This window comes from Callospermophilus lateralis, chromosome 12 (genome assembly GCF_048772815.1).
Source record: "Callospermophilus lateralis isolate mCalLat2 chromosome 12, mCalLat2.hap1, whole genome shotgun sequence".
Lineage (NCBI taxonomy): Eukaryota > Metazoa > Chordata > Mammalia > Rodentia > Sciuridae > Callospermophilus > Callospermophilus lateralis.
Window position 1 is genome coordinate 53,646,734 of NC_135316.1, and position 27,480 is coordinate 53,674,213.

Below are 27,480 nucleotides of genomic sequence, written 5' to 3' on the forward strand. Positions count from 1 at the left end.
GACAACTGATTAGACTATGCATCATATGGTACTAACATATTCACAAAAACTTTTTTAAAATGTAACTTGTGGTATCAGAATTTACCTACATTGGGTTGGTTGTAGATTGAGGGTAGAGCACTTGCCTAGCATGTGTGAGGCCCTGGGCTCAATATTTAGCATCAGTGCCACACTCCAAAAATTTTTTTTTTTTTTTACTTTACCTACATTAATTTAAGCTTTCTTAGATTGAGCCAATAGTTTGAATTTTATTTCAACATTAATAAAAATAATGATCTTATTCATAATCTCAGTCATGTTTTACAATTCCATTCTCTAAAAAGGGACAATTCCATGGTATAAGATAAGGGCAATGTGTCTGTCTGTATTGGTGTTTGTGCACAGGTTTTGTAACATGGATTCATATACAAATATGTATACACAGATGTATATGTTTTATCAACATTTTAAAAATTCTTTTTCTTTTCCTCACATGCAATAAAGAAATATGACTTGGGGAAAAAAGAAATATGACTTGAGAATTATAAATTCCACATCAAAAGTTTTCAGTTACAAACTATATTTTCATTGATGTTTTTTGGGACAACTAAAAAAAGTAAGAAAATGCATGCCTTTCATGACATAAGCATTTTCACAATGCAATTACAAAGAACAAATAATATATTTGCTTAATTTTCTTATTTTTAGTGTGTGTGTGTATGTGCGTGTGTGTGTGTGTGTGTGTGTGCATGTGTGTGTGTGTATGCACACATACAGTTTGCAGTGGAAAGCTATATCATGTCAGAATTTCCATCTATCTATCAAATCATTCACCATCTATCATTTTCATATCATTGATTAATTAACCAAAGATTTCAGTTGAAATTCCAAGGATGCTTTTTGTGTGTGTGGTCTATTTAGTTAAAGGAAGCCCCATTCATATCCAGTCTACTTCCTGTCCCTAGAAAATTCTAGAAAACATTTCTAGGATATTTATATGACAGCCTGGAAGAGAGAATATAATTCTTATCCAATAGCATCACTTTCATATTCTGAACTTGTATAGAAATGTCTCCATATCCTGTAACTGTGATTTGTATCTTTACCTATGTTTTGTATACTATGTCCCACTGTCCATTTTCTCTGTGTAACAGAGTCACCCCCTAAATTGATGAAGAGGATTAAGCTTTTTAACATAACAGTTTTGTGGGTCCTGTGCTAATAATTACTGTTTATATGGCAATGTCCTTGAATCAGAGACTAGAAAGTTATGCTCCAGGAGCATCATTCTACTGCTGTTTTCCTTTTTTGCTCAAGAACACATGACCGAAGGCTCAGAATTAATTGCAATCTGTGGTCTGACTGTGACAGATAGATGTTGTATATGCTAGGACTAGTTAATTTTTTTATTCTACTCTATCTGTTTATCCTTTTTTTAATTTTTATTTTTTATAGTACTGGGGATTAAACTCAAGGGTACTCTACCACTGTGCCATACCCCAAGCTCTTTTTTTATTTTTATGTTGAAACAGGGTCTTCCTAAATTGCAGAGGCTGGCCTCAGAATCAAAATCATCCTGCTTCAGCTTTCCAGGTCACAGGGGTTCTAGCCACGCACCGCCACATGGAAGTTAATGTTGTTCTTTATGCTACCAAAAAAAAAAAAAAAGATGAGAAGTTATATATATAAAATTAAATTGCAATGCATGACTCAAAGTCAGTTGAAACAGATAATAGTGCATTTTAGATGCAAATTACCTATCCTTCATGGGGACTTTGAACAACCTTATTGTACAGTAAAGGCATTTGTTGAAGACTTTAAACATGATCATTTCTACCCCTCCATTTTTGTTTCTTTTCCTAACTTTGAATAACATGATCAGTATTCTATAGCCTTGAATTACTAGTTTTCATTCTGACTAGGTAATTATGATTGTGAGCCTGTTCAGGAATACACCAGGGAAGAGAAGTGTGTGTGTTGTTCGTGTGTGATCCTTGCTTAAAATTTTTTCTGAGTCAAGGTAGGGGCTGTGGTCTGAGTTTAATTATAATATAAAATTGGAACTATGTCTTAAAGGTACCACTCAATTTTTAAAAAGGGACCTGCTTTGAATTTACAAGTTTTATTGTGTATTGAGAATTATTAACAAAGGGGAACAATAGGGAGATTTCCATTTTCTCTTTTGTTAATTCTGTTAAAGTTAGCTGAGATAAATTCTTGAATGCTAGATGTTAAATCAAATTTCATTTCTGTTATCAATATTGATAGGTCTGACATATGTTTTTTAGTGATTTATCATTATGTAAAAAAGGTCATCTTTTTAAAAAAAGCTACATGTTACATCAGTGACTCCCATATATTTACTTAATAAATGTGGTGATAACAGTGTAATTTCTAATTAAATCGCTACAAGCTGATTTTGCAAATATGATAAGGGTAACTTACTCCATCATGCAGATTTTTTTTTTGAACTAGAAAACTAAATTGGATAGGACTCTTGCTGAGTTGTTTCTTCCATATTTCTGTACATATAATTTATAGATGCAAAAATTCTGCTTGTAGATTCAGGAACAGCTGCTCCTGTTAAATGTAGTCACTTTATATTTTGTATGCTCAGATAAAGTACTACATTCCTACTGGGCAACATTTAACTATAAGAAATAGGTTCAGGACATTTCAGATAGCAGGAACTAAATAAGAATATAAGTGAAATAACCAACAATGAAGACAATTTTTAATACTCTCTGCTTCTCTTGACCCCAAAGGATCCTGAAGGGTGCGGTGATTTTCCCAAACTTAAAAGAGAAGCTAATTCAAATCTTTTTCATTCTCTCATATCCCACTAGGGAAAAAAGATGTAGAAGAAAGTTTTTTATTTTGTATTTGCTCAAACATTTAAATTATAGAAACATGGTCGTACAAAAAAGGAGTTCTAAGAGTGTAATTACCTCTCAGATTTCTTAAAGATGTCAGTTTTTAAATGTTTTTTTTCTTTTTTGAGGAAAAAAAAAAAAACTTTCTTTCAGATTATTCTGAAATCAAAAGGAAATATCAAATATTAATCACATCACCATATATCATTAACATGAGACCTCCCATTATGAGGAGTCTTAAAAGATATTTAGAACATTCTAGTGTTAAACCATGATGCAAAGAAAAGACCACTGACTCCAATTTAGATCAAATTAAGGCAAGCTTGTAATTCTGACTGGCCAAGACTGTCCCTTTCCCAAAATCCATGGGAATAGAAGACAGTACTCTAGCTCTCTAGGAGTGCAGTTTTATAGTACAAAAATTTGCAAAATGGATGTGTCTTGAAAACTTACAGATAACGGGATTTTGACAAGCATAATACAAAGGCAGGGAGTAGGCTAATGGTCTAAATGGTTCAGCCTTTAGGGAGTAGATTTAGATCCCAACATCAGAATTTATTAGGCGCCATTAGGGTTTCAGAGAGGGTTGTTATTGGTCAGGGATGGGGAGGCATTCCAAGCAAGTTTAGAAATCGCAGTAATTTAAATGAAGCAGAAATTAACTTTTCATGCCTTTGTGACATGATGGCTCCCAATCTTAAGGTGAAATTAGGCTGGTTCATCACTAGTAAGCCTTCAAAAATATATAGGTCCTTCATTTAAGGAATAAAAATTAAATAGGCCAAGTTTAAGTCAATGTGTGACTCTCATGCACATTATTTAAAAATTCTTCAAATTCTAAACATGCAATTGTGTAGCAAGTTACAGTGAAAGGTGGCAGCCCTGTCCCAAAATGAAAGATAAGTTACTTAGCAGAAGGCAGCAAACTGTTAACAGAGCAATGTCCAGTATGGGGGAACTTTCCATTTCCCCTAAAAATTCCACTTGATTTTAAAAGACCAGGTATCATCCGTACCCTAGTCCTTCTTTACATACTATAAGCAAAATTAGAAATCAAAAGGGTACATTTTAATATTGCTAATAACTTTATAATCATTATGTATGATCAATGAATTTATACATCTTTCTCAAACACAAATTGAATCTTACCCCATTGTGTCCAAATATTCCAAAATGTAAGTTTTGGGAGAGGAAAGAAGAAAAAGTTGGCAGCCAGTGGAATTTTGTTTTATTTCATTTTGCAGCTTCTGAATCAGGACAGCACTCTCTGAAAAGTTCGTACTGGTGAAAAAAAAAGACAGCTTTTCCCATGGGAAAGCCTTTTGCAGGATGGACAATGATATTTTCTTGCTACTCTGTTCCCTTTAGAATCTCTGTTTCAATTTTGGTTAACCCATCCAAATTCAAGAAATATTCATTACAAGATCCTAAAATGTCAATTATATACATTCTTTATAACACTTGCTGGTTTTGATTTTATCAATCCATATTTGAGGCTGTTAACATTTCTCTAACTACCCAGACTGGGCGCAGCAGTGGGGAAACACACCCAAGGACATGCAATTAAAAATCATGTATTTGTGTCAAAAAAAAAAAAAAATAGCCTATTAGAACAAGAACAGTCTTTGTTACCTTTTATTCCATTCTTATGTTATTTTCATAAATTGGCAATGGATTTCAATTTATGGCTGGCAACAGATCTGTGGATTGTACTGGCATAAGCTCAGCATTTACTCCCCCACCTTTTTAAAAATTAGTCTGCATGGGTTACTGCTGATTAATATGGTGAAAGTCTCCTATTCGTAAAGTGACCTTGCTTAAGTCTGTGTATCTGGAAGGCATCAGAAGGGAATCATATTGTGAAAAGGTGACACAGTAGCTGTCCAAAAGCACCCTGAGAACTAATGGGAAGTAGCTTAATAAATTCTGCTTTTTAGAGCATACTATTTTTAGTAAAGTTTGTGATATATTTTCTATATATTCCAGCATATGAGATGTCCCCTGAAAAAATCATGTTTTAGGCAATGTTAGAATGTTCAGAAGTGAAATTATTAGATTATGTGAGCTATAACCTAATTGGTGGATTAATCCATTTGATGGATTAAGATCCATCCATTTGATAGATTAATAATTTAAAAGGACTACTGGGTGGTAACTGTAGGCAGGTGGGACATGGCTAAAAGGAATAGGTCACTGGTCACGTGCCTTTGCTCTTTGCTCTCACTACTCATGAGCTTCCATGAGCTAGTAGACAGCTTTCCTTTGCCATGTCCTTCTGCTATGATTTTTTATCTCACCTCAGGCCCAGAGTAACAGAGTCTGAGGACCATGGTCTGAAACCTATAAAAACATGAACCCAAATAAACTTTCCTCCTCTAAATGGGTATTGTTAGATATTTTGTTCACAGTGACAAAACAATGATAAATACATCACTATTGTATTATTAGTTGCTAGAAAAGCATCTAGTATACAGAAGGGGCTTAGTGTTGATTTGTTAAATGAATACATGAGTCAGAAATGCTAATGGTTTTATATTGGAAACCAGAAAGTATGAGTTTTAGTTTGGTTCCTTGTCATGACCTATGAGGACAAGTCACTCTACCTTATTTCATCATCTAAAAAAAATGTAATGGATTAAAATAGAATATTAAATCTCTAAATTAAATTTTCAACTTTAAAAATAGACATAAGTTCTATATTAGTGTAATTGTTTTAACATAAGTACTTCTAATAAAAAACATACAAGATTAACTCAACGTACCAGTTACAGATAATAAAATATAAATGAAAAATGGAAATGAAAAATAACACATGTATTAATATAGTTACCCTTACATTGGGCTGTTAAAATCTCAATTTAAGTATGTTCTCTTCAAATTACATATGGTCAATTTTTTTTCTAATTGATATTATAAATATTTGTATTAAAATAAGGTTTCCGGTTCTTCATAATTTTTAATAATCCTCTTTGAGATGATTTTTTTTGCTACTTTGAGAATAAATTTCTGTGTGTGTGTGTGTGTGTGTGTGTGTGTTGATTTAGAGATAGAAGATAAAATATTATTTCTTATATTGGTTAAGAGAACTAAATTGATTAAGGATAATATTTCATTGAGAAGATATTTAAAGAATTTTCTACCAATAGAGTAATACTTAAAAAATTCCAAAGTACCTTTTTGTATTTCTATAATATCAGTTTATAATTTTTAATAAGAAACTTACTTTCAATGTCAATCATTAACTAGATAAGTTATTTACTAGACTTTTAATGATTAGCTATAACATAGGAGTCCTGTTGTTATTGTGTTATTTGAGAACATGGCAAGGTCTTTTATTGCAATGCTTAAAAAGATTAAAAAAGTAAAGAATGGAAGTTAGAAAATCAAAGGGATCAGAAGATGGTTTGGCATTCTTAAGCTCAAGGGAAAGCACACCTACTATATGACAGACTTTTCTGTTCCCTTGAATTGGGCTCTAATTTACTCAAAGTAATAAAGAGAAATAATTGCAAACTAGAAAATGGCTCATAATGCATAGAAATTTTAGTGTGGTCAAAATAATAAAATTAAAATAACATGTTCATGATCAAGCAAAACTACTCCCCCACTACTCCACTTTTTCTTTGCATACTAGGGATTGAACTAAGGGGTGCTTTGTCATTGAGCTCCATCTTTAGTCCTTTTTATTTTTTTATTTTCAGGCAGGGTCTTACCAAGTTGCCCAGCCTGGCCTCAATTTGTACCAGCCTCCCTAGTAGCTGGGACTACAGGTATATTCTACCATGCCTGACTCAAATAAGATTATTTTAAACACTTGGTACATGCATAGTTATACATCAGATTATATATATTTACACAAAAACATATTACACACAACAGCAATTGAACTAGGAAAACATTTGCTAATCTTATTTTTACAATTAGCAATTTCTAATAAAAAAATTTCATATTAATATTAAAAATATAAGTATTTTACAATATTCATTGAATGCTATTACATAATTTGTTAATCATCAACTAGGCATTTCTCCATTTTTCTAACTTTTTAATATTTTATGAATGAACTTACCAGCAAACCTTGCACATGAAATTTCCTCTACATAATAGCATTGAATCATACACTTGAATGTGAATCATTCATTGGTAAATGCTATGCTATACCAGTAAGAAATGGAAAAGAAAAACATTCAAATAATAAGTGAGATTTCTTATGTGATTCAGTATTTCTGTGCCTCTTGACGAACAGTGTCCATGGAAAATCTAACTTCCCTAAGCATTTTAAATTTTCTCTTATCTGCCTTTCTACAAAACGTCAAGAAAAATGTGTAGTATAGGTGCTTGCTAATGATTCTCACATCAAACCCGTGTGGACCTTCAGACTTGGTGGATCCTGAACATACTCATACATGTATACATGGCACTTTAAGCTTGTGCAGTCTCTAATAAAAGAAAAAAACCTACCTGGTCAGTATTCATAGCAGCAGGTCTGACAGAAAATAATAAAAAGCAGTCTTAATAGTTACTTTTCTTTTATCTCATTCTTTCTCAGGGGAGTCAGTGACCTGGAACTAACCAATCAGTAATAAATCAAGGTAAACAAAATTGAAATTTAACCAATAACCAGAAACATGCAATAATTATAGAAATAACAATAATTTCCATGGGATAAAATTTAATGGGTAAGATAGATTTAGGAAAACAAAATGTAAATGTCCAAGTTTTAGAAAGTCTGAAGCAGTCTCCTGAGCAAGCATTGCCCCTACTCTGCAGACAGGGTTTGACAACATTTACAGTCTAGACTGGGCATATTTCCATGAGGGTAAGCCTGGAATCCACATTCTCAGAAGTAGTAAAAACTTTTCCCTTTTTTCTTTCTCTGAATATACAAATAATTTTAGATTTCCTGAAATGATAATGGAAAATCTTCATTTTCTCTGAGGAGGAATCATGAATTCTAGACTGTTCTTCCCTATCCTTCACTCCCACCAAAGAGTGGCCTCACCTCAGAGAGGGCCCTGAGCTGACCAGATTCACAGGCCCCTTGGGAGGCACGCCAAAATTCAGTGCTTCTCACATTTCTCTTCTAAAAAGAGCAATGCTTTTTTCTCTGGTGTGAAAGAATCATATCTTTAAAACTAGCCAAACATTGATAGACCCAGAAGTTTAAAAGACTGTAGCTTTAAAGAATTATAGCTAACTTCTATTGAGTATGTATAGTATGACAAGTATTATGTATCTGGAACACTTCTTATTTTATCTATTTTGATCTTTAACACTACAAGCACTATTTTTTTTTTTTTCCTTTTTCAAAGCCAGGGACTAATTCAAGAAGATAAAGTTCCCTGAATTGTGCCAGCCACTGCAGAGCAAGGACTGCAAGCCAGGCAGTCTGGTTTGACATCCCCTTTGGTTTTCTTCACCCTAATCTAAACAGGTGCTCTTGAGTCCTTTATGACACCCACAGACACTCTATCTCCTAAGACTTCACTCTTCCAAATAGTCTGAATTTCAATTTACTTAGATCCTTTCCATACATCTGCCTTGATAGTTCAGATTAAAATTCTACTAACATCCATCATCATCATGATACATTAATGATGGATTTGCTTGATCAATTTGCTTCATACCATAATATTCATATATCATTTCTTAGTCTATATGCATCACCACCCCCACCTCCCATCAGGCAGATCAATTGTGCACATTCTGCCAATTAGGTCCTAAACATCTTTGCGTCAAATTAATTAAGAAATATTTCCATAAGCCACAGTAGTTTGAACATTATATCATTCTAATTTACAGTCTCCTTGCAAATAAATTATACGAAATTTATAATTTTTAAATTCACACTTATAAAATGTTAAGGAAATATCATAGTATAATAATAATATGTGAGATTAAGTCTAATAACTATATTTGAAATCATTTTAGAAAAATCGGTTAGACTTTTTATTCTCAGTGAACCATAGTAGCAGGCATAGAATATATGCTTAATAAAACAATTTTTAATGCAGCAAGAAGTGCTGCATTACAGCATAACTGGCATTGCATATTTGGACATTTGAACAAAAAATTGTAATTGAAACAACATTTATAAAACTGTCACTAATATAAATTTTTCTCTAACAATTCTTAATATTTTATGTAACTTCAAGAAATTCTTTATAATATCAGAAAATAATTTGTTCCTTTAGTTTTATCTTATGTTTTGTTTCTTTTTTACTCATTGAATTATACCTAAGAAATTTCTGCAGGGATAAAACCAAAGATACTTTAAAATCTGTGGACTTTTTGTCAGAATAGTCATTTTAAAAGCCATGTTTGATAGTCATGTAAAATGGATAATCTGTTCATTGTCCTCAATATTGACTTTACCACAAAAGGATACTGAAAGATTGAAAGCATATTGAAATACAAAATGAAAATATCAGTTTTCCCTAGAAGGTTAAATTCTTATGAGAACAGAAATACTACAATAAAAATGGAAAAGTGACCTTCCTTATGTAAGAAAAAATATACTTCCAATATTAATATACATGTTTGACTTGCTTTTTCTATAGCACTCACCTAGGCACGTGTCAAAACCTTTGAGAGGGGAAGGATGCTCATAAGATAGTTGTGCATGAAGGTGAAATGTGCTACAATGGATGCAATTAGTACCATTTATGATTATAGTTTATGTGATGTTGGAATCAGTTCATTAAAAATGTACTGAACTATCAACTCATTTCACACAGGTCATTGAACAGCAATAAAGTGGTATCAGCTCTTCTCCATTATGACTCTGAGCTGGATTTGAACCAGTGACTCATAGAAAATAGGCTCTGTTCTATTGTCAGTCTATAAAACCACATTTATAGAGTTGCAGTATATCTCTCTATTGCATTAGTTTCTCAGTGTCTTCCTGGTTTTTTTTGTGAAATGAATATAATCTGTAAATAATCTCTTGAAAAACACAAACATTAGGCAACATAAAATTATGATAGTGTACATTATGTATTTATATTTCATATATTTTATTGTTTATATATTCATAATTTATTAAATCTGAGTAAAAGAGGTCACATGTGGCATGATATTGAAAGGTCTTTTGGCTGTTAAAGCAGAATGAAAATTAAGCTCAGTAGTATAGCACAAATTTACTTCTCTCATGAAATTCCCTAAAGCCTAAGTGTTCATTCCAGTTTGCTGTAAATATTCTCATATCTCATGGATTACATCAGCTAAAAGAATATTTACCAAGAGAAATAAACTGTGATATGTACTGAAATGCATATTTTTATTTTATTAAAATAGTAACATTTATTGAAGCAACCATATAAACATTTAGCTTGCTACTGAGAATGACATGCTGCAAATAGATACAAAATAATATTCTGAATACTTTTCAACTAGAATATTACAAAACCAAAAACTGGTTGAAATATCTGGGCGTGGGCAATAATGGTTTACTCATTTAATCTCTAAGGAAAAATATCATTCTTTTCACAAAAGCATGCTTACGAAAAGTATTTTTATAAAAGAATTTCTTTAAAAGTATTTTATGAAGAAAACAATATCAATTGTAACTTCACAGAACTTGGTTATTTAAACTAATTGAAATTAATTGTTCCAGTATTGGTTTAGATATAAAAATTGCCCTTTAAAAACAGGATGTAAAAGTGCAGGAAATATATTGATTGCAAAAATTGCTGTAAAAAGTTCAAGTAAGCACAGTACTTGATCATTTGAAAGAAAAAAAATGTTGCATTACTTATGCATTTATTCGGATCTATTCAGCAAATATATTTGCATATTTCTTCTTATTTAGAGATTTGCTATAATTTTGTTGACTGGTATAAGTATTCTATTTTGCTTTTCTTGTTACATTTTTCAAAGGCTTTGCTTTAGTTTGATAATCTTGAATCATACAAGATTGAAATTCTTTTTCGTAGTATGCTAATTGTATATTAACTAATAAATGGCGAATAATGAATGCTTGTTCTTAGCTTTGCTCTAGTCTTATTTTGGTTTTATACTGTGTCATTTATTGAAAGTTGTCTGATTTTGTGTTCCAGTGCACATAAAACATTTTATGTGGGAGGAGTGTTAATCAGCATGTCCTGTGATCTTCTTTGTAGTCGCAGCGCCGTGTTACCTTTCACCTCCCCGACGGCTCCCAGGAAAGCTGCAGTGACAGTGGTCTTGGAGACCACGAGCCGGTGGGTAGTGGAACCCTGATCTCACACCCTCTTCCTCTGGTTCAGCCACAGGACGAATTCTACGACCAGGCTTCTCCGGACAAGAGGACAGAGGCAGACGGCAATTCCGACCCCAACTCTGGTGAGTCCTGTTCAGCACTTTGACTCCTTGGCGTTGTTCTGGTTTGGTTGTGTACTTGGGTTTTTAACAGTGATCCTAGGGTTCGGGTAAATGGACATTCAGTCATTCTCTGCTGGCTTTATTGTTATATTCTTTGAACTAAATCAAGTGTATTATGCTTGATATACTGGCTGTTAAATTCTATGATTCATCTTTATTTTATGAACCATTAAAAAAGAAGAAAAATGATAAAAGTATCATTGAATGAAGCCATTAGTTGCAAGATATGCTGATACCAAAGATATACAATGTGAAAGCACATTTTTTAGAATTCATAAAATACTATTAAGTAGAATATAGTAAAAGAACAATTATATATGTGTGTGTACATATATGTATAGAGTGTGAAGAGATGAGTTAATAATTTTGCTTTGTATTATTATTTTTTCTTTATTTGAGTTTTGGATTCATTTTGGATGTTTGATAAGGTGTATTCTACCAGAAACTTCCTTCTCCACACATCCACACTACCTCAGGAATAATTGCTCATTCAAAGAAAACTCTGTAGTGTTGCTTCTTCTTATGCAATGGAGGAAATCTTGGGCAAAGGTTGTTTTGTCCAATATATATGTAATATAAAATTAAAAATCTAACTGAGTAGTTCACTTTTATTTAAAAAAATTTTCAAAATTGTAATGTTCAGTAGTTCAGGGTAATGGGCATAGTTTCTATCTTATTTTACTTAAAAGTTTTCTTCCTAGTTAATGATGTGGATAGTGGGGGTGGGGGCTGTCCATGTTTGGGGTTGGGGATATACAAAAAATATCTGTAACTTTCTTCCACTTTTGATGTATAATTAAAAATGATCTGAAACATAAATTGCCATCATACAAAAATATCCAAACTGAAAAAAAAAAAAAGAAAAGAAAAAAAAGGAGAGAAAAATGGTGGGAAATTTTTGGTTTGTTTGTCTTTTAATTCATTTTAAATCTGCTTCAAACCGGTTGTCTAAAATGAGAAATAGGGGTATGGTGAATTTTTCCTAATTTTGTAGCTTTTTAGCTCCCACTGCTTCAGATATTAAAGTGCCTCTGGCATTTCTGTGATTGAAGTAGGAATATCAAGAGGAGGTAAAAAGTACAAAAGGGCTTTCTTAACTAGTTTCATTGTTGTAATCCAGCTTTGGTGTTCTGTTCTCTGACTTCCAGGATTTTAAGGTGCCTTTCTATCCAGGGAAAAGATCTCTTGTAGGTATGCTTCTACCTGTAACTTCCACCCCATGTGAATCATGCCACTGTGTCTGGGTGCTGATTTTCTCATAAGCTAATATTATACATGTGGAGTTACATTTGCATCTTCTTTCTCCTAAGTAAACTCCATGCCGGCTCTGACTCTTACTGTTTAGTGTTCTATATCTTTTTTGTATAGGAAACACAAGTGCATTTGTATAAGGAAAATAAAAGACATGAAATTTCTAGATTCTTGGCACTCCTCAGTATAAATAAACATCAAGGAATCTAAGTGGTCCCATTGAATTAATCTTTTCTAGACTCCAGTGGAGAGGTAAGGGTGACACTTGTCTTGTAGATCAGGATGGGGTTCTTGTTCCCTTGGTGTTGAAGATTAAACACCCAAGAAATGTCAAGGCAAGTGTAGAAAGCAAGTTTATTAAAGGAAGTGATAGAGGCAACAGATATCCCTGAAATGAAGGCGGCACAGAGCTGGGTTTCCTCATAAGTGGGTGTGGTGTATCTTATAGATCCCAGAAACACCCACTTTCTCTTTCTTCTTCTCCTAAGGGCTGGAAGGAGCAGCACAAGGGGTAATCTCCTTAGCAATTCCTTGGGCTAGATAGTGGATCCCTATCCCAGAGGTTGGCTGTTAACAACATGTGGTCTTTTCTTTGATAAGCAGCCTTCTTCTTATCAACCTCCATCTTTCATTACCTACACTCACTGCCAGACCTTCCACTGCCTGCCTCAAGTCCTTGAGGAATTTCCTGTCCCTCAGGCCAGGTAGGGCTGCAGGCAGATTGCTTTTGGGCAAAGCATGTGGGGAGTTGTTATAGTGGGCTCATTTTATAGAATTATTCTCTTAAACTCATGTTTCCACAATTTTCATCCATTTGTCCCCTTACAGGGGTAGGGGGAAATGATAGCAGCTTGTTCTGATCTGTTTTTCCAATCATAACTTCCTCCTCTCTGTCATGAAATATCTTTTATTGGCATTAAGCTAATAGTCTCAAAACTAGTTCTTTACTGCCTCTTAAAAAATTATGTGGGATGGGTTGGATCTTCTTGTCTTTCAGTCAAAATGAAGGCAAAAAAAATCACACTTTTGCTGGGGACATAGCTCAGTTGGTATAGTGTTTGCCTCACATGCTCAAGGCTCTGGGTTCAATCCCCAGCACCACTTAAAAAAAAAAAAAAAAAGTTCACACTATACTAACCTAAAATGTTTTAGGACACGTCTAAATAGTTTACCGAAGCAATTTTATAGAAATACCTTCAATATATTTATGTTATTCCAGGTGAATGATTTACCCTTTCCTGAAATAGTGTTTCATGATATTTTTAAAAAAATTTTTAGCAGAATGACATATTTTAGATATATGCAGGTTAAAGAGTGCTGTGAGTTTAATCAGTGGGTTTCAGAAGTTGCTGAACCCTGGGGAATTTTCTAGTTAACTAATTGAATTAGGAATTTTAAAATATTCAACTAGAAAGCAATAGCAGGTTTTAGGATTCACTAATGAAATGGACAAAGTCGTAGTTATAGTTATCTATTTTGTTTGTCATAGAATTGTGTCTTGGTGGTAAGCCAGAGCCAACTGCAGTATTTTGTTAAAATGTAGCAAAATCTTGTTATGTATCTAATTACTATCATAGCTGCAATCTGCAAGCACAAATGAAACTGATGTTTGTCTTTTGACTCCCACAGTACTACAAACCAAAGACAGATTTGGAGAAAAATATTAAATAAAAATGCTCATCTAAATATACATTTCCACAAAACTGTGGTTATGTTGTAGAGCATAAATTCAAGAAAAATACATGAAGATTTTATGGAAAAAATATTACTAAAATGTGTGGTAATATTAAATTTCATCTTAGTTTTTTTTTGTCAAGAGAATTGAGATATTTTGAATACTTTAAGCAGACCCCAGCACATTCTAGCTGTCATTTTTTTCTCAAGTTGTTAAAGAGAATATACATTCAGGGAAGACAAAAAATTAGTAAGAATGAGACAAAATTAGTACTTTGTTGGTGGTTGGTGAATTGATCTGGACCAATGAACAAACAAGTTGTTTTTTAGACTAGAGACAATGTTCACTGATCTTCCTCTGCTTTCTTCTAAATGCACACATGAGTCTTCCAAACAGGGAGAGAGAGAGAGAGAGAGAGAGAGAGAGAGAGAGAGAGAGAGAGAGAGCATTTTCCCTAGCTTTGAAAGTATGCTTAAGTTAAATTGCCCTTGGCTAGAACTTTATCCAATATGTGTAGCTACTCACATAATGACTTCTTAGACTTGGGCAATAGCACTGGGCCAGGTGCCAAATGGGAGAAGACAAAAGAGATTCTTAGTCTAGAGAAAAAAATATGCACCTTTGAAGCCTGCTTTAAGAAGTCCCCAGAGTTTTTACCAATGTAGTCATATGGAAAAAGAGGCCCAAGGAATGACACAACCTTGCACACTCCAATATTCAGCCCAGCATAGTGACTTCACTCAGGAGAATAATGATCCATGGAATGTCTCTAAGCCAGAAGCAGCAGGGTTTCTTGGTAGAAACACATTCCTTATTCCTTATTGAAAAGGAAGGAGAAGAGCAAGAAAGGGAAACAAAAGGGAGCCTTAAGGGACAATGGTAGCTAACACATCATAGGACTTAAAATTTTAAGCTCTGGTGTCAATGTCTGCCTCCTGTATCAATAGCCTAGAAATATCAAGAGATAAAAACTAAATAATTTATATTTGGATATTACTGATATATTATCTTTAAATTTCACAATCACTTTTTTTTTTTTGGTAATTGAGGAATTTGTGAAGCAGAGTGAAGTGGAATTGATAGAGTAATCATCACCAGCAAACATCTTGTTATGTAGATCTCAACTGTTTCCCTTTGTTCGGTGAAGTTTTCTGTCTGCATTCTTAACAATTTTTGAAGAGCCATACTTTGTATCAAGTGAAATAGCAGCCGTTACTATCAGTATTACCTGAAGAGTTACTCAGTAATAAGTATTGTACCTGTAAGGATCCTTATTTTTCCCCCAAATTTAATGTTTCTCCCTTAAAAATCATTACAAATTAGAACTAATTTCCATAGTAACTATCTTCATTATGTATTTTTCAAAGAAATTAGTACAATGGTTTCATGCAACAAGGATTTTGGAAACTTTGGACTTAAGCTTACATTCTTATTTCTGAATACACATACGCAGTGACATGGATATACACTATTCTGCTTTGTTTCCTGTTTTAAGGTTTTGGGTTGTTGGCATTATTCATTTTATATTATAGCCAACTTTTGATTTATAAAAAATAAATGAAGAAGGGCTTTACATGTGCTAAAGTTTGGATATAGAGTACCACCCCAAATTTATGCATTGAAAGCTTGGTCCCCAGCCTATGGCACTATTTTGAGGTGATCAAATCTTTAGAATATGGGACCCAATAGGGAGAGAGTTAGGTCATTGTGAGTATGACCTTGATGGGAATATTGGAACCCTACCTTTTTCTCTTGGCATTCCACTTCCCAGCCACCACAAGTTGAAGAGCTTTGCTCTGCCAAGGGCTTCCAATCATGATATGCTGCCTCATCACAGGCCTAAGAGGAACAGAACCAACTAACCATGGACTGAAACCTATGAAACCATAAGCCAAATTCAAACTTTCCTTCTTTATAAGTTGTTTGTCTCTGGTATTTCATCACAGTGAACACAAAGCTGACACAAGATGTAAATTAAAGAATAAATGAGGCATAAATTAGGCAAAAAATTTGTGGATAATATAAGTATTATCTAGGGTTGTCTTCATTGTATCAGGTTCCACTCTTATGCCATTAATTGACATACTGGAAAAGAGTTTTCATTTTCCCTTTCCTTTTTAAATCTATCTATCTTTCTTTCTTTCTTTGTACCATGAATTAAATCCAGGGGGCACTTAACTACTGAGCCACATCCCAAGCCTCATTTTTCTTTTTATTTTATTACACAGGTTCTTGCTGAGTTGCTTAGGGCCTCTCTAAGTTACTGAGGCTGGCTTTGAACTCACGCTCCTCCTGCCTCAACCTCCCGAGCCACTGGGATTATAGGTGTATGTCAAAGTTCCTGGCTCTTTTTAAAAATTTCAATCTCCATTATATTAATATGGAAGAATCTTTACTTCTTTTACCCCTTAATTTTAGTTTCAATATTATACAAAAATAACTGCAACATTCAGACTTTTATGTCATCTGCAACTTGTGTGTCAGTTGTCTCATTTGGTCCATATGGGTCTCAAATGAGACTGCCTTTATTCGAGTCTTCCTGGCCTCTTCATGAATTATGCTGATAGAATCTGTCTATGGGAGTGAAATGAGGCTTCTGTGAGGGTGTCTATTGATTCATTGCTTAGATGTATAGGAAGGCCCATTAACTCTCTGAAATTTTTCTGCCTCCTGTATCCTGCTATGTAATCCAGCCTCAAGGACTCTATAATCTTAATCCTGTAGGCTTTTCTTGAGTCTTGCCCAACCAATATGGGATCTCTCCTTTCAGTTTCTTTCCTTTTCCTCTCTTTCTTCTCAGTCAGAATAAGTGATGTACAGGATGTCTATTGTTAGGGATCTTCACTATTTTTCTTGATATTTTTCCCTCCAAAATACAACTATTTATTTAACTATTTACTTATTAACTTACTTATTTATTTTGGCCTCATTAGCAATCAAAAATAATCTCATGATAGGTTTAGGACTCTGCAAAATAGCTAAATGCTTTCTTACTTTGTCCCCATTCTGTCTCATCCTTATCTAAGCAGTGAAAATACAGCTTATTTATGAAGGATATTGAAAAGACTGGGCTAGGTAAAAGGGTATGTATAGGAAGAAAAAACAATATATTAATATTTTTAAATTATTTTCAAATTATAAAATTATATTTAATGCTAAAACAATTATATAACAATTCTAATAAAATGTACTGTGTGAATGTGAAAAATAGACAAAAGGAATTTCTTTTTGACAAAGTCTTTTCAAGAAAACATGATTGCCGCAGTCCGGCTGCAGGAAAATAACCGGGGGGTGAGGAACAACTTGTGTAGATTGATACAGCAGGAGAGGGAGCCGTTTATTGTAGGATACAGCAGTCAACCAATCAGGAATCTCCACACTTAATGGCTCACTGGCAGTACTTCACAAACCACTCCCTCTGGCATTTTGCCAGGTACCATCCAGACTTGTTTACAGACCTTAACACATGATGAAGAACTACACTGTATTAGTTATTAGTTAACATAAAATATAATTTTTATAGGAAATCTGAGGCATATACTTGCTTTGAATATCACAGAATGAGTTGGTACCCCACAAACCAAGAATTTGGCTTGTTTATGTTTCTACCACTATAAAAAAAATTACATTGGAGACAATTGCAGATAATATCAATATGGCTATATTTTAAATGGTATGTGAGATTTATTATTTATTTAGCTAAAAATGATAATAGAACTGTAGTTTTGTTAAAAGAGAATCCTCACCAGTTGTGATAGATTATGAAATATTTACAGAGCTAAAATTTTCTAAAACATAGTGGAAAACTGGTACTAAAGTAAAAAAAGAATCAGTATATGAAATACATGAGATCACCTTTTATTTCTTCTTCCTTATTCTCTTCTTTTTTGTTCTAAAGATACAGTTATCTATACAAAGGTATAGACAGATGTTTTGTATATCATGTGCATATTTTATGCATTTAAGTTTTTTCAAATGGAGAAAATGAAATAAAACAGATTTTCAAATGTATATGTATTTGTTAGATGAACAGAAATTGGTGATAGCCTTCATTAAATATCTTTGAAGTAAAATACAGTCTTTCAAAAATTTCTTCTAGAATTCAGCAATGAAAGCATTAGCCACAAACCTCAGAACTATTGTTTCTAGGACACACAACAGAATTTTAACAAAAAGCAAGTCTGGTATCCCTTTGGAAACCAAATATCTACTATCATTATGTCCTAAATACATTCAAATCAGAGAACACATTTATCCAACTGCACCAGAAATGATGCACACATATATAATTTTTATTACGCTATTTTTTTTTTGCTTTGTTGTTACAGGCAAAGATTTTCTATTCCCAGGGAGCAGTAAATCATATTTCCTTAAGAAGTTAACTTATTAACATGATCACCAACCATTTATTCTAAGAAAATAAATGGTAAGGAGATTTTCAATTGAAGACTTTTTTTTTTAATATTAAGTAGACTGAGGAAAGAATTTCACTAATTTAAAAGCAGACAAAAACAATTATATGATCAGATCAGAAACGGGCTATTACCACTAATTCAGAATTAAGTCCTAATCCTGTCCCATTGAGAAATAAGAATAGTTATTTTTATATCTGGTATGTCTTTAAATGTTATTTTAAAGGATTTTCTGCTGCTTAATCATGTGCAAAATTGCAGATTAAATTTACTATGTCAAAACCCTGCCTGTCATGCACCTCTGAATTTACCTGAAAGAAGTTATGAATCATGTTTCACTAAATGCAGTTTGGATACCTGATATTTTGGGTTAGTATTTATGCAAGTCTTTTTGTGAGCCAGGAATTCTAATAGTTGTTTTGCTATGCTTCTTATGATCACACTAATACTATAAATTAGATACTGGTATAAGTAAGCCATGCCTGACTCCACAGCGAAGGTTTTTGCATATAGAGAAACCACCTTCCATGTATACATGTTTTATTGCACTGTTTGATGCAACAAGATTGTCACTGGTGTTATAGTTTAAGTTATAGGGCACTAATTTTATTTTTAATAAGAATTTATAGAAGTTGACAATTAAGAAGTTGATTGGATAGTTTGCTAGTCAGTTGAACAACTTGTTAGAGAACTGTTTCTGAAGATTTTGGTAATTTTCATTTTATTTTGTTTGTTTGTTGTTGATTTGGGATAGTAGTCAATTAAAATTAGACCTTAGTGAGACCCCATTCAGTGCTACATTGTTTTAAACAGAGGCATAAAAATGTAAGTGTTTTGGCTAAGTCGAAGTTTGTTAGTCAGTGATAAGGCTACCACATACAGAATCTTGTGTCTGTGCTCTTTCCACTGGAGCCATCTTTGCCGCAGTCCGGCTGCAGCAAACTAATCGGGGTGACGAACAACTTGTGTAGATTGATACAGCAGGAATGGAAGCCATTTATTGTAGGACAACAGAGGTATTTATACATTCCACACAGCTTATCTTAGTTAACATAAACTAGATACATCAGTCAACCAATAAGGAATCTCCATACTTAATGGCTCCCTGGAGTTACTTCACAAACCACTCCCTCTGGCATTTTGCCAGGCTCCATCCAGACTTGTTTACAGACTCTAACATTTCCCCCTTTTGTTTAATTTAAATAACAACCATAGTGGTTTTTACAGAAACACCATAAATAACCTGCTACAAACAGAAAGGGAAGATACAAAATGTCACAATACCAAGCCAATTGATGGCTCCATGCAAGAAGTCCTTGGAAAAATTATACCAGCAATGACACCATTTGCAAAGATATCGAGTTACAATTTGTTGTAGATTACAGTTTGTTGTCTCAGTCCAGGTAAAGCAGTGTCTCAATAGATTAACTCACAGTCCAGGTAAATTATAGTCCAGGTAAATTCTGCAGGCAGCTAGCTTAAATTATAGTCCAGGTAAGTTCTGCAGGCAGCTAGCTTGATCCGGTTCTCAGCCGAAGTCTCATCCGGTTTTCAGCAACACTGGAAATTCTTCCACCTTGGTCTTTATTGGCATTGGGACGAAGGCAGGAATTCTGAATGGCTAAAGAAAATCCTGTAGCATTCTACTAAGAAAACAATCTTCTGAACAATTTAGTACATTATCTCAAGGTTTTTTACATTTGAAATAAGCCTTAATAGTGCTCATTACTCATTAGCTTCCAGGTGTGGGAGAACCATTCTAGTTACTGACATTGGAAATGATCAAACTCTTCTGCCAGCTGTAGCATCCCGGGCAGCCCTAGATGGCCCTGGGGAGAGTCCCAGACTCAAACTGCTTCTGGGCACAGGGAGCAAGAGCCTGCGAGACTATGCCTGGATTTGGGCTCTTGCTTAGCGCCTTGCTTTTGCCGAGTCTGGCTTTGAATTCACATCCTCCTGCCTCAGCTTCCAGAGCTCCTAGGATGACAGACATGCACCACCATGCCTGACTGATTTTTGACTTTTATTCCTGATTCATGGTGGGTTTTATGAGTAATGTAGAATTTTGACAGAGAACACAGACTGTGAGTACAGACTAAGCTAAATCCTAACTTACTGACATCACAGCCACAGGGATGTTTTTGGCACCATGCAGGCTTTGTGTACAGAGATGAGTACTTTAAATTGTCATTATGAATAATGAAAGGACATAGAAGCAGCAAAATTTATACCTTAATTATTAAGCAAATTTTTAAGTTAAAAAATACCATTGTGAGTTTTGAAGAGTAAAATTGTTGCTAGACCTTAGAAAAAAGAAGTAAAATTCTAGAAATGTTTTAGTTTCAAATTATGAAAATTTTATTTTTATATTCTTCTGATATAGCCTTTTTTCTCTTTATCATATATGATTGGTGATTCTATCACAGTTTACTAAAGATTGATATAAATTACATGGTAAAACCTGTTTATGTTCCATTATCTTCATTGTTTTTCTTAAAAACACATATGCTTACTTTATGATTTTAAAGTATTTAGAATAATATTAAATTTTCAGAGTACACTTTCCATTTTATTACTATGTCATCTTAAAAAGGGGTCCAGCAAGATAGTTTTCTATAGCATTAATGTTAGTGTTGTTTAAAGGATTGCTATAAAATAAGCAGGAACACAAGCTCTGTCTTCTGGAAGGTTTAGATCCATGAATTTCAAATAGGACATTTATTATTGCACAAAACAATCAACTTTGAGTATTCATTTATTATATAAACAAAAATGTTACTAGTAATTATCTGATGTGTTTGAGCTTCTTTTGGGGTCACAAATATTGTGTGTTTAATAGTAGAGTAGAAAATATTTGTGAGAACAATATGCCTCCTGGTGTAGAGTAATGGTAATATGAGCCTCTCAGCTATGCTGCCTGGAATCTCATTTTGGTAGCTGCCCTCATGCGATCCATTCTTTAAGGAGTCATGAAGAGGAATGGTATTTACTTAACCCCAATGTATAATTTGCCCTAGGGGAGAAAAACTGTTCTTTCTGTATTTGTGTTTTGCAGTAGTTTCAGACTGGTAAAAGTGATAGATTTACATGACAATCAGTAGCTACATGTAAAAATAAGGAACTTACTGAATATCAGTAACTTAAAAGAGTAAAATTACCTTTTTCAAAACCTTAACATAAAGTTATTTCACAAGAAACAAATGGAAATAAAACAGTAATAAGAATTTATACGCATAAAACCAAACTCAGACATTTCATCTTATTTTTATATCCACAGATACAGGAACAAATAAATAAAATTATCTGAAGCTATAGAGTAATTTTAAATTTCTGAAGAAATCATAGCTGTTTACTAAAATATTCCAAATTTCCTTAATGCTATTTTGACATGCATTCCTATCAGTAGGTTGAGACTAATTTAGATTAGTGTGATTGACAAATACATGGATGCCCAGATTTTAATAACTTTAAAGTAAGATTGCCAGTAAAATACAGGATGGTCAGCTCAATTTGAATTTAAATTAAACAATGAAAAAACTTAAGTCTAATTATATCCCAAATTTCAATTTTATAATGTCCCTTGCAATATGTGGAACATATTTGATGTTAAACATTATTCATTCTTTATAGGAAATTCAAATTAGACTAATTTAACTGTCCATCCCATGTTTTAACTGGCAACTTTACAATTTATGCAATAGTTTCAGTGCAATACAATAGTGGGAATAAATATGTTAAGATCCAAAATGCAAATGAAGATTAAAAGAATCTAGACTATCATAAGATTTTCATTGAGATTCATTGTATTTACTTAGGAGCTCATCCCTGACCGTATAGTTGTTGGCATGGCCAGAAAATAATCACACTTGAACATCAGAAGTTCAGTTTGGGCTTATTGTCAACATTATAAATTATTTACCCCACCATGCAATGGTGACTTTGAGATTGGTCTTTTACTGTTTGTTGTCAAAAGAACCTCTGGTTAAAGTGGAGTTGCTATGCTCCTTGGTTTTTTTTTTTTTTAATAGTTTTTTTTTATATATCACATTTTTTGATCCTTATGTATTCATTTTCTTTTACAAGCTTTATCATTTTCAATATCTAATTACTTCTAAAGGATCCTATGTCAACATAAATGATGTCAGGAGAGAGACAGAGACACATGTTGAGATTAAATTTGCATCTGCAACTTAAAGCTGTATGTCACATAATCTAGCCAATACATCCATCTATGAATGATCAAAATACATTTTTAAGGGCTGGGGATGTGGCTCAAGTGGTAGTGCGCTCGCCTGGCATGCGTGCGTCCTGGGTTCGATCCTCAGCACCACATACAAACAAAGATGTTGTGTCTGCCAAAAACTAAAAAATAAATATTAAAAATATTCTCTCTCTCTCTCTTCCCCCCTCTCTCTCACTCTCTCTTTAAAAAAAAAATACATTTTTAAGACATATCAAGTAAGATACCAAGGAGAAGTATGTGGAGTGGTTAATTGCTATCAATAAAGATTAGGTACAAATCACACCTCCTGTATTTGCCAGCGCTTGACCTTGGTCAGGAAACTGTGCTCCAGTTATCTCATCTATAATATAAAAATGAGAGCAAATATGTGTACTCCATAGACTTGTATACATTGCAGAAGGTTAATAGAACTAGCTTAGAATAGTTTCTGGTTCAAAGTAGATTCTTCAATTATGTGAGCTTATTATTGTAAAAATTCAAGTCAAAGTAGATGGTTATTTAATCAACTCCTTTATTTCAAATCTTGTTCTCTTAAGTAATATGTAGGCAGAGATTAATAAGGCTGGTCTTCCCTATATTCCAATTTCTTCCCAGTTGGTTAGAGAAAGGTAGGTATTGTTTTGTTTGTGTATATTGAATCTCAGCCTTTTCATTTCACTTATACAAATTCATTTCAAAAACTGTGTGACTTACCACCAGTTGTCTCAAAAGTTACTCTCATTTAGTCTAAAGAGAACTTTAACTCATGACATAGAAGGAACTTATTATTCCTATAGAATTGAGCAAAAGATGTACAGATAGGTTTGCTTAGTGGTGAACTTTTGGCTAAACATAAGGAATCCCAATGAAAATCTTATAATAGTCTGAACTTCTAATCTTCATTTGAATTTTGGACTTTTACAGATTTATGCCTAGTAATTGGCCAGAAACCTCTTTACTTCTTTATAATCAACAACAATCTAAATCACAATCAGATCTGTAAAAGGAAATACACTATACTGTGGGTAAACTTGACAGTGAATATTTGTGCATCAACTGTACAGTTAAAAATAACAAAAATTTCTACTTAAGTGCTCATTGGAAGGAAAGAATTAAACCATGAGCTTCCTAAAGCTAAGGCATTGGTTTCATTGATTTTTTTCATGTTTTTGTGTTTTGACATGAACAGGAGTTTTATCATGGCTGAGCATTCGATTGAAATACCCTTTCCCATTAGGGATACTATAAGAACTTGAAAAGCTTCTGAAATTTTCCATGAATGAAAATAGAAATTGCTTTGGTCAAGGAAGGGAATATATTTTATGTTTTATAAGATGAAATCTTAGACTAAGCGCAGTGTGACAATTGTAAAACTATCAGAGGGACCCAAAATAGATGTAGAGGCTCCACAGAACAAGCCCAGGCTTAGGAAAGGTTCTCTTCTATCATAGAAAGAGTAGAGCCTCACTGGAATGTTTTTTCAAAGGGCTCTTTTTAAAAGGAAATATATTTTTAAATGAAGTCAAACAGGGTCTTCATTCAGAAGAGGATGCTGAGTTCTGGTTTAAGCTGCTTAAGAAACAGCTATAGAAAATCTAACAGTAACTCTTCAGTAATCTCTCCCAAGTCATGACTATTGTGCATTAGAAGATTATGATTTAAAATAAGGACTTCAGGTATTTTGAGCCAGAAATACCAATACTCCATAGGCAGTAAAATCTTGACATAAGCAGCAAGAAGCATAATAAAAAGGGAAGAGAAATTGGCCTATATTCTATCAGTTTTATGTCTTGCTAGCATAATCAGAAGGCTATTTGGTGCTTCAGTTCATGTATTGTTCAAAAAGAGTATGGAGTATGAAAGTATTTTACCATCTGCAGAGACTCCAGGAACACTTGCTTCAGAAACAGGCAAATTGAGGTTGGCACAGCCTCTGTGATATCTGGTTGTGTGCAGAAGTCTCAATTATTTCTCCCTTTCTCCCTCTCTCTCTTTCTTTTCCTCTCTTCCTGCCTCTCTCCCTTTGTTTCTCCCTTACTCTCTATTTCTTAAAGGTAATAATATGCATGTCCTAAAGGATATTAGACACATTAGTAATAGTTTAAGAAAAGTGTCTGTCAGATAGCAAGAGCTCAGGAATATCAGGATGAGTACTATTAGGTAATTAAGAAGTGCTCTCTCCTTACTGGTATCTGTGTCCTTAGACTTAGTCCTTCTAATATGATGCTTCTGATCAAATTTAACTTTATACACTGAAAGCACAACTTGAACAAATAAATGAACAAAGACTTGTGAAATACTTTAGTGAACAAGGTGCTACTATTTAAAAAATGTCATAAGTTATTTTGAGTATTCAGAAATTCTCATGTATTTTTTCTCAAAAATAAATATATTTTTTAAAAAATATGAAATCAAATATATGCATCATATGACAGTGGAGTTGATAATGAATAAAGAGTTTTGAATTCTCAAATGGTCAGCTATTGAAAAATATCTGATAAATGTGTATATAAAATATAAATTTTCACAAGGAATTTTAAAAACTAATAATCTGCTACTGTCTTGTGTTTATTTTCACATAACAGTAATTCATAAACTACTAGGTTACAGTCATAGATATTTAAGTTATAGTAATGGTAACCTGTAGTGAGATAAAATTACTAGAAAGTGATAATGGCAAAATAAATATTCACTTTAATGTGACAAAGTATCGTTTGTAATAATTTACTTTATATTGCACTCAAAATGCTATTGATACAAAAATTGAATTTTCTATTTTCTTTGGAGTTCATTTTTCTGTTTTCCATGTCTCTGAATTGCTTTTTATTTCCTGATCCTTGGTAGAAAGCTCAGTAGATGGTATTTCCCTTCTTTCTACTGATTCTGTAAGCAGCTAGAACAGTGCTTCTTTCTCCTTGTGTGGATCACATGCTGCAATGTGCCCCCCGCCCCCTTGCAGCTCATTGCCACACTCCACAGCGTTACTGACGCCCACTGGAGACCCTCATTTAATACACCCTGAATTAGAGTCTCTGCGGAATGAGAAGGAGAAATAAAGGAGACCTCAAGAGAACTGTGAGCTAATCTCCTTGCTACCATTCAGGGCTGTATTACATAAAGATCATTCTCTTTCTGTTTTCTGCGCTGACAGGTACATTTTTCTTCCCCTCACAACTCAGGATGCTGATTTTGATCTATAAAACCTTTAAAATCTATTTCCCAATGATTTTAGGAACTTTACTTCCCTTTTTTGTCCTATGGTGTTATGGAGGTCAAATGAAGCAGAACGCCTAAAGAGTCCCTAGGTTTGATTTGGGGGCTGAGTGTTGCTAAGGGTATCTCCTGCTTGGAGGAGTTTGACAGAACTATCTTCTATTAGCCTTTCGGGTGAGGTTCAAACTCTGTCTATTCCCTTCGTCTTTTTCCTAGCACTATTAGTTTGGGGAATTGGAGGTTTGAGTGAATGATGTGACTTGTCCTTTTATTCCAAGCATGTGGAACAAAATGTTAACCGCAATGTTGCCTCTTTGTACCGGTAAAGCAAGTCTACTTTCTTAGTATTGAAATAATCTGGCTGTAACTGCTTATGTAGAAGAAATATATGCAGTTATAAATATGTGAGGCCTTGTAATAATTAAAAAAAAATGTGTGGTTTCCTTTAAACTTTCAACTTCAAAATTTTTATTTCAGGCACTTAAGACCAGTTTATGGAAATCAGACAATAAATTGAAGGCTTCTAATCCCATGATATTGTATAAACTTTAAAAAATTAATTATATTTGACACATAGTTTTACAGAAATGTTTTATCAGTTTCTGTCATCCATCTATATATATACACCTATATTTTGTTTTAAAAGACAAGTATACCACAAAATACAGTTATGAAATGCCTTCTGGCCCAGATTGTTTCCAAAGAAGGATGTTTTTCATTTGCAAGGTCCACTCATTGATTGCTTGATTCATGTATTCAATCAGGTTTCCATTTACTTAATTTATATATTGCAAATTTTTACTCAATGCTTATTATATTACATTATGTTTGAAGAAATGTTTTTTATAAACTGCTGCATTTCATGAAAATTTTCCCTACATTTTTATCTATGAAAAAGATGATTATATATAAAATATATGGTCACATAATAATAATCTGATACATTGTTAAATAGACACATGAATTATCAACTCCATTACTGAAAACTTCCTGATTTATTTTTATTGAAAATTTCCTCAGCTGTTTTTATTGTGATTTACTTATATACCCATTTGAAACTTTCAGTACTTTACAAAGGCCAATAATATTCTTTGTATTCTATTTGGCAGATGTTTAGACTGCCAAATAGACTTACTGGACTTATTTTCCAGGGACCTAATTAACCAATTTTGAGACTTATTCATTGGTACTATGAGAATACAGAATTATAAGTGTCTAAGATGTTAATCCAATGTATTTATGTGACATAATTACAACAGCACAAAAATTAGTACTAACTTTGAGAGACTGTAGTAATTTTGCCTTAAGAAGTTTTTATTTTGCCTTTACTATAAGTAATTTATATTGTAGCCCCCTGTAATGTTTACCTTCGTTGACTGAGATTGCAGTCATGTGTTAATGAAAGAAAAGCACAGGGACACTACATAATTGGTAACACAATTTGGACTTTAATAACCTTATGTGTTGAGCATTTCCAATGTACCAGGCACTGTG

General features: G+C 33.4%; 1 protein-coding gene across 3 annotated transcripts in view; it reads left to right on the forward strand.

Moving 5' to 3' along the window:
- Pcdh9 (protocadherin 9) overlaps positions 1–27,480 on the forward strand; it is an 841,483-nt gene that overhangs the window by 526,412 nt on the left and 287,591 nt on the right. For 2 of the 3 annotated variants that reach the window (XM_076872549.1, XM_076872550.1), the window contains one exon: positions 10,973–11,174. In XM_076872549.1, the coding sequence (XP_076728664.1) occupies positions 10,973–11,174 (202 nt within the window). The remainder of the gene's footprint in view (positions 1–10,972; positions 11,175–27,480) is intronic. The other variant, XM_076872551.1, reaches the window with a different exon arrangement.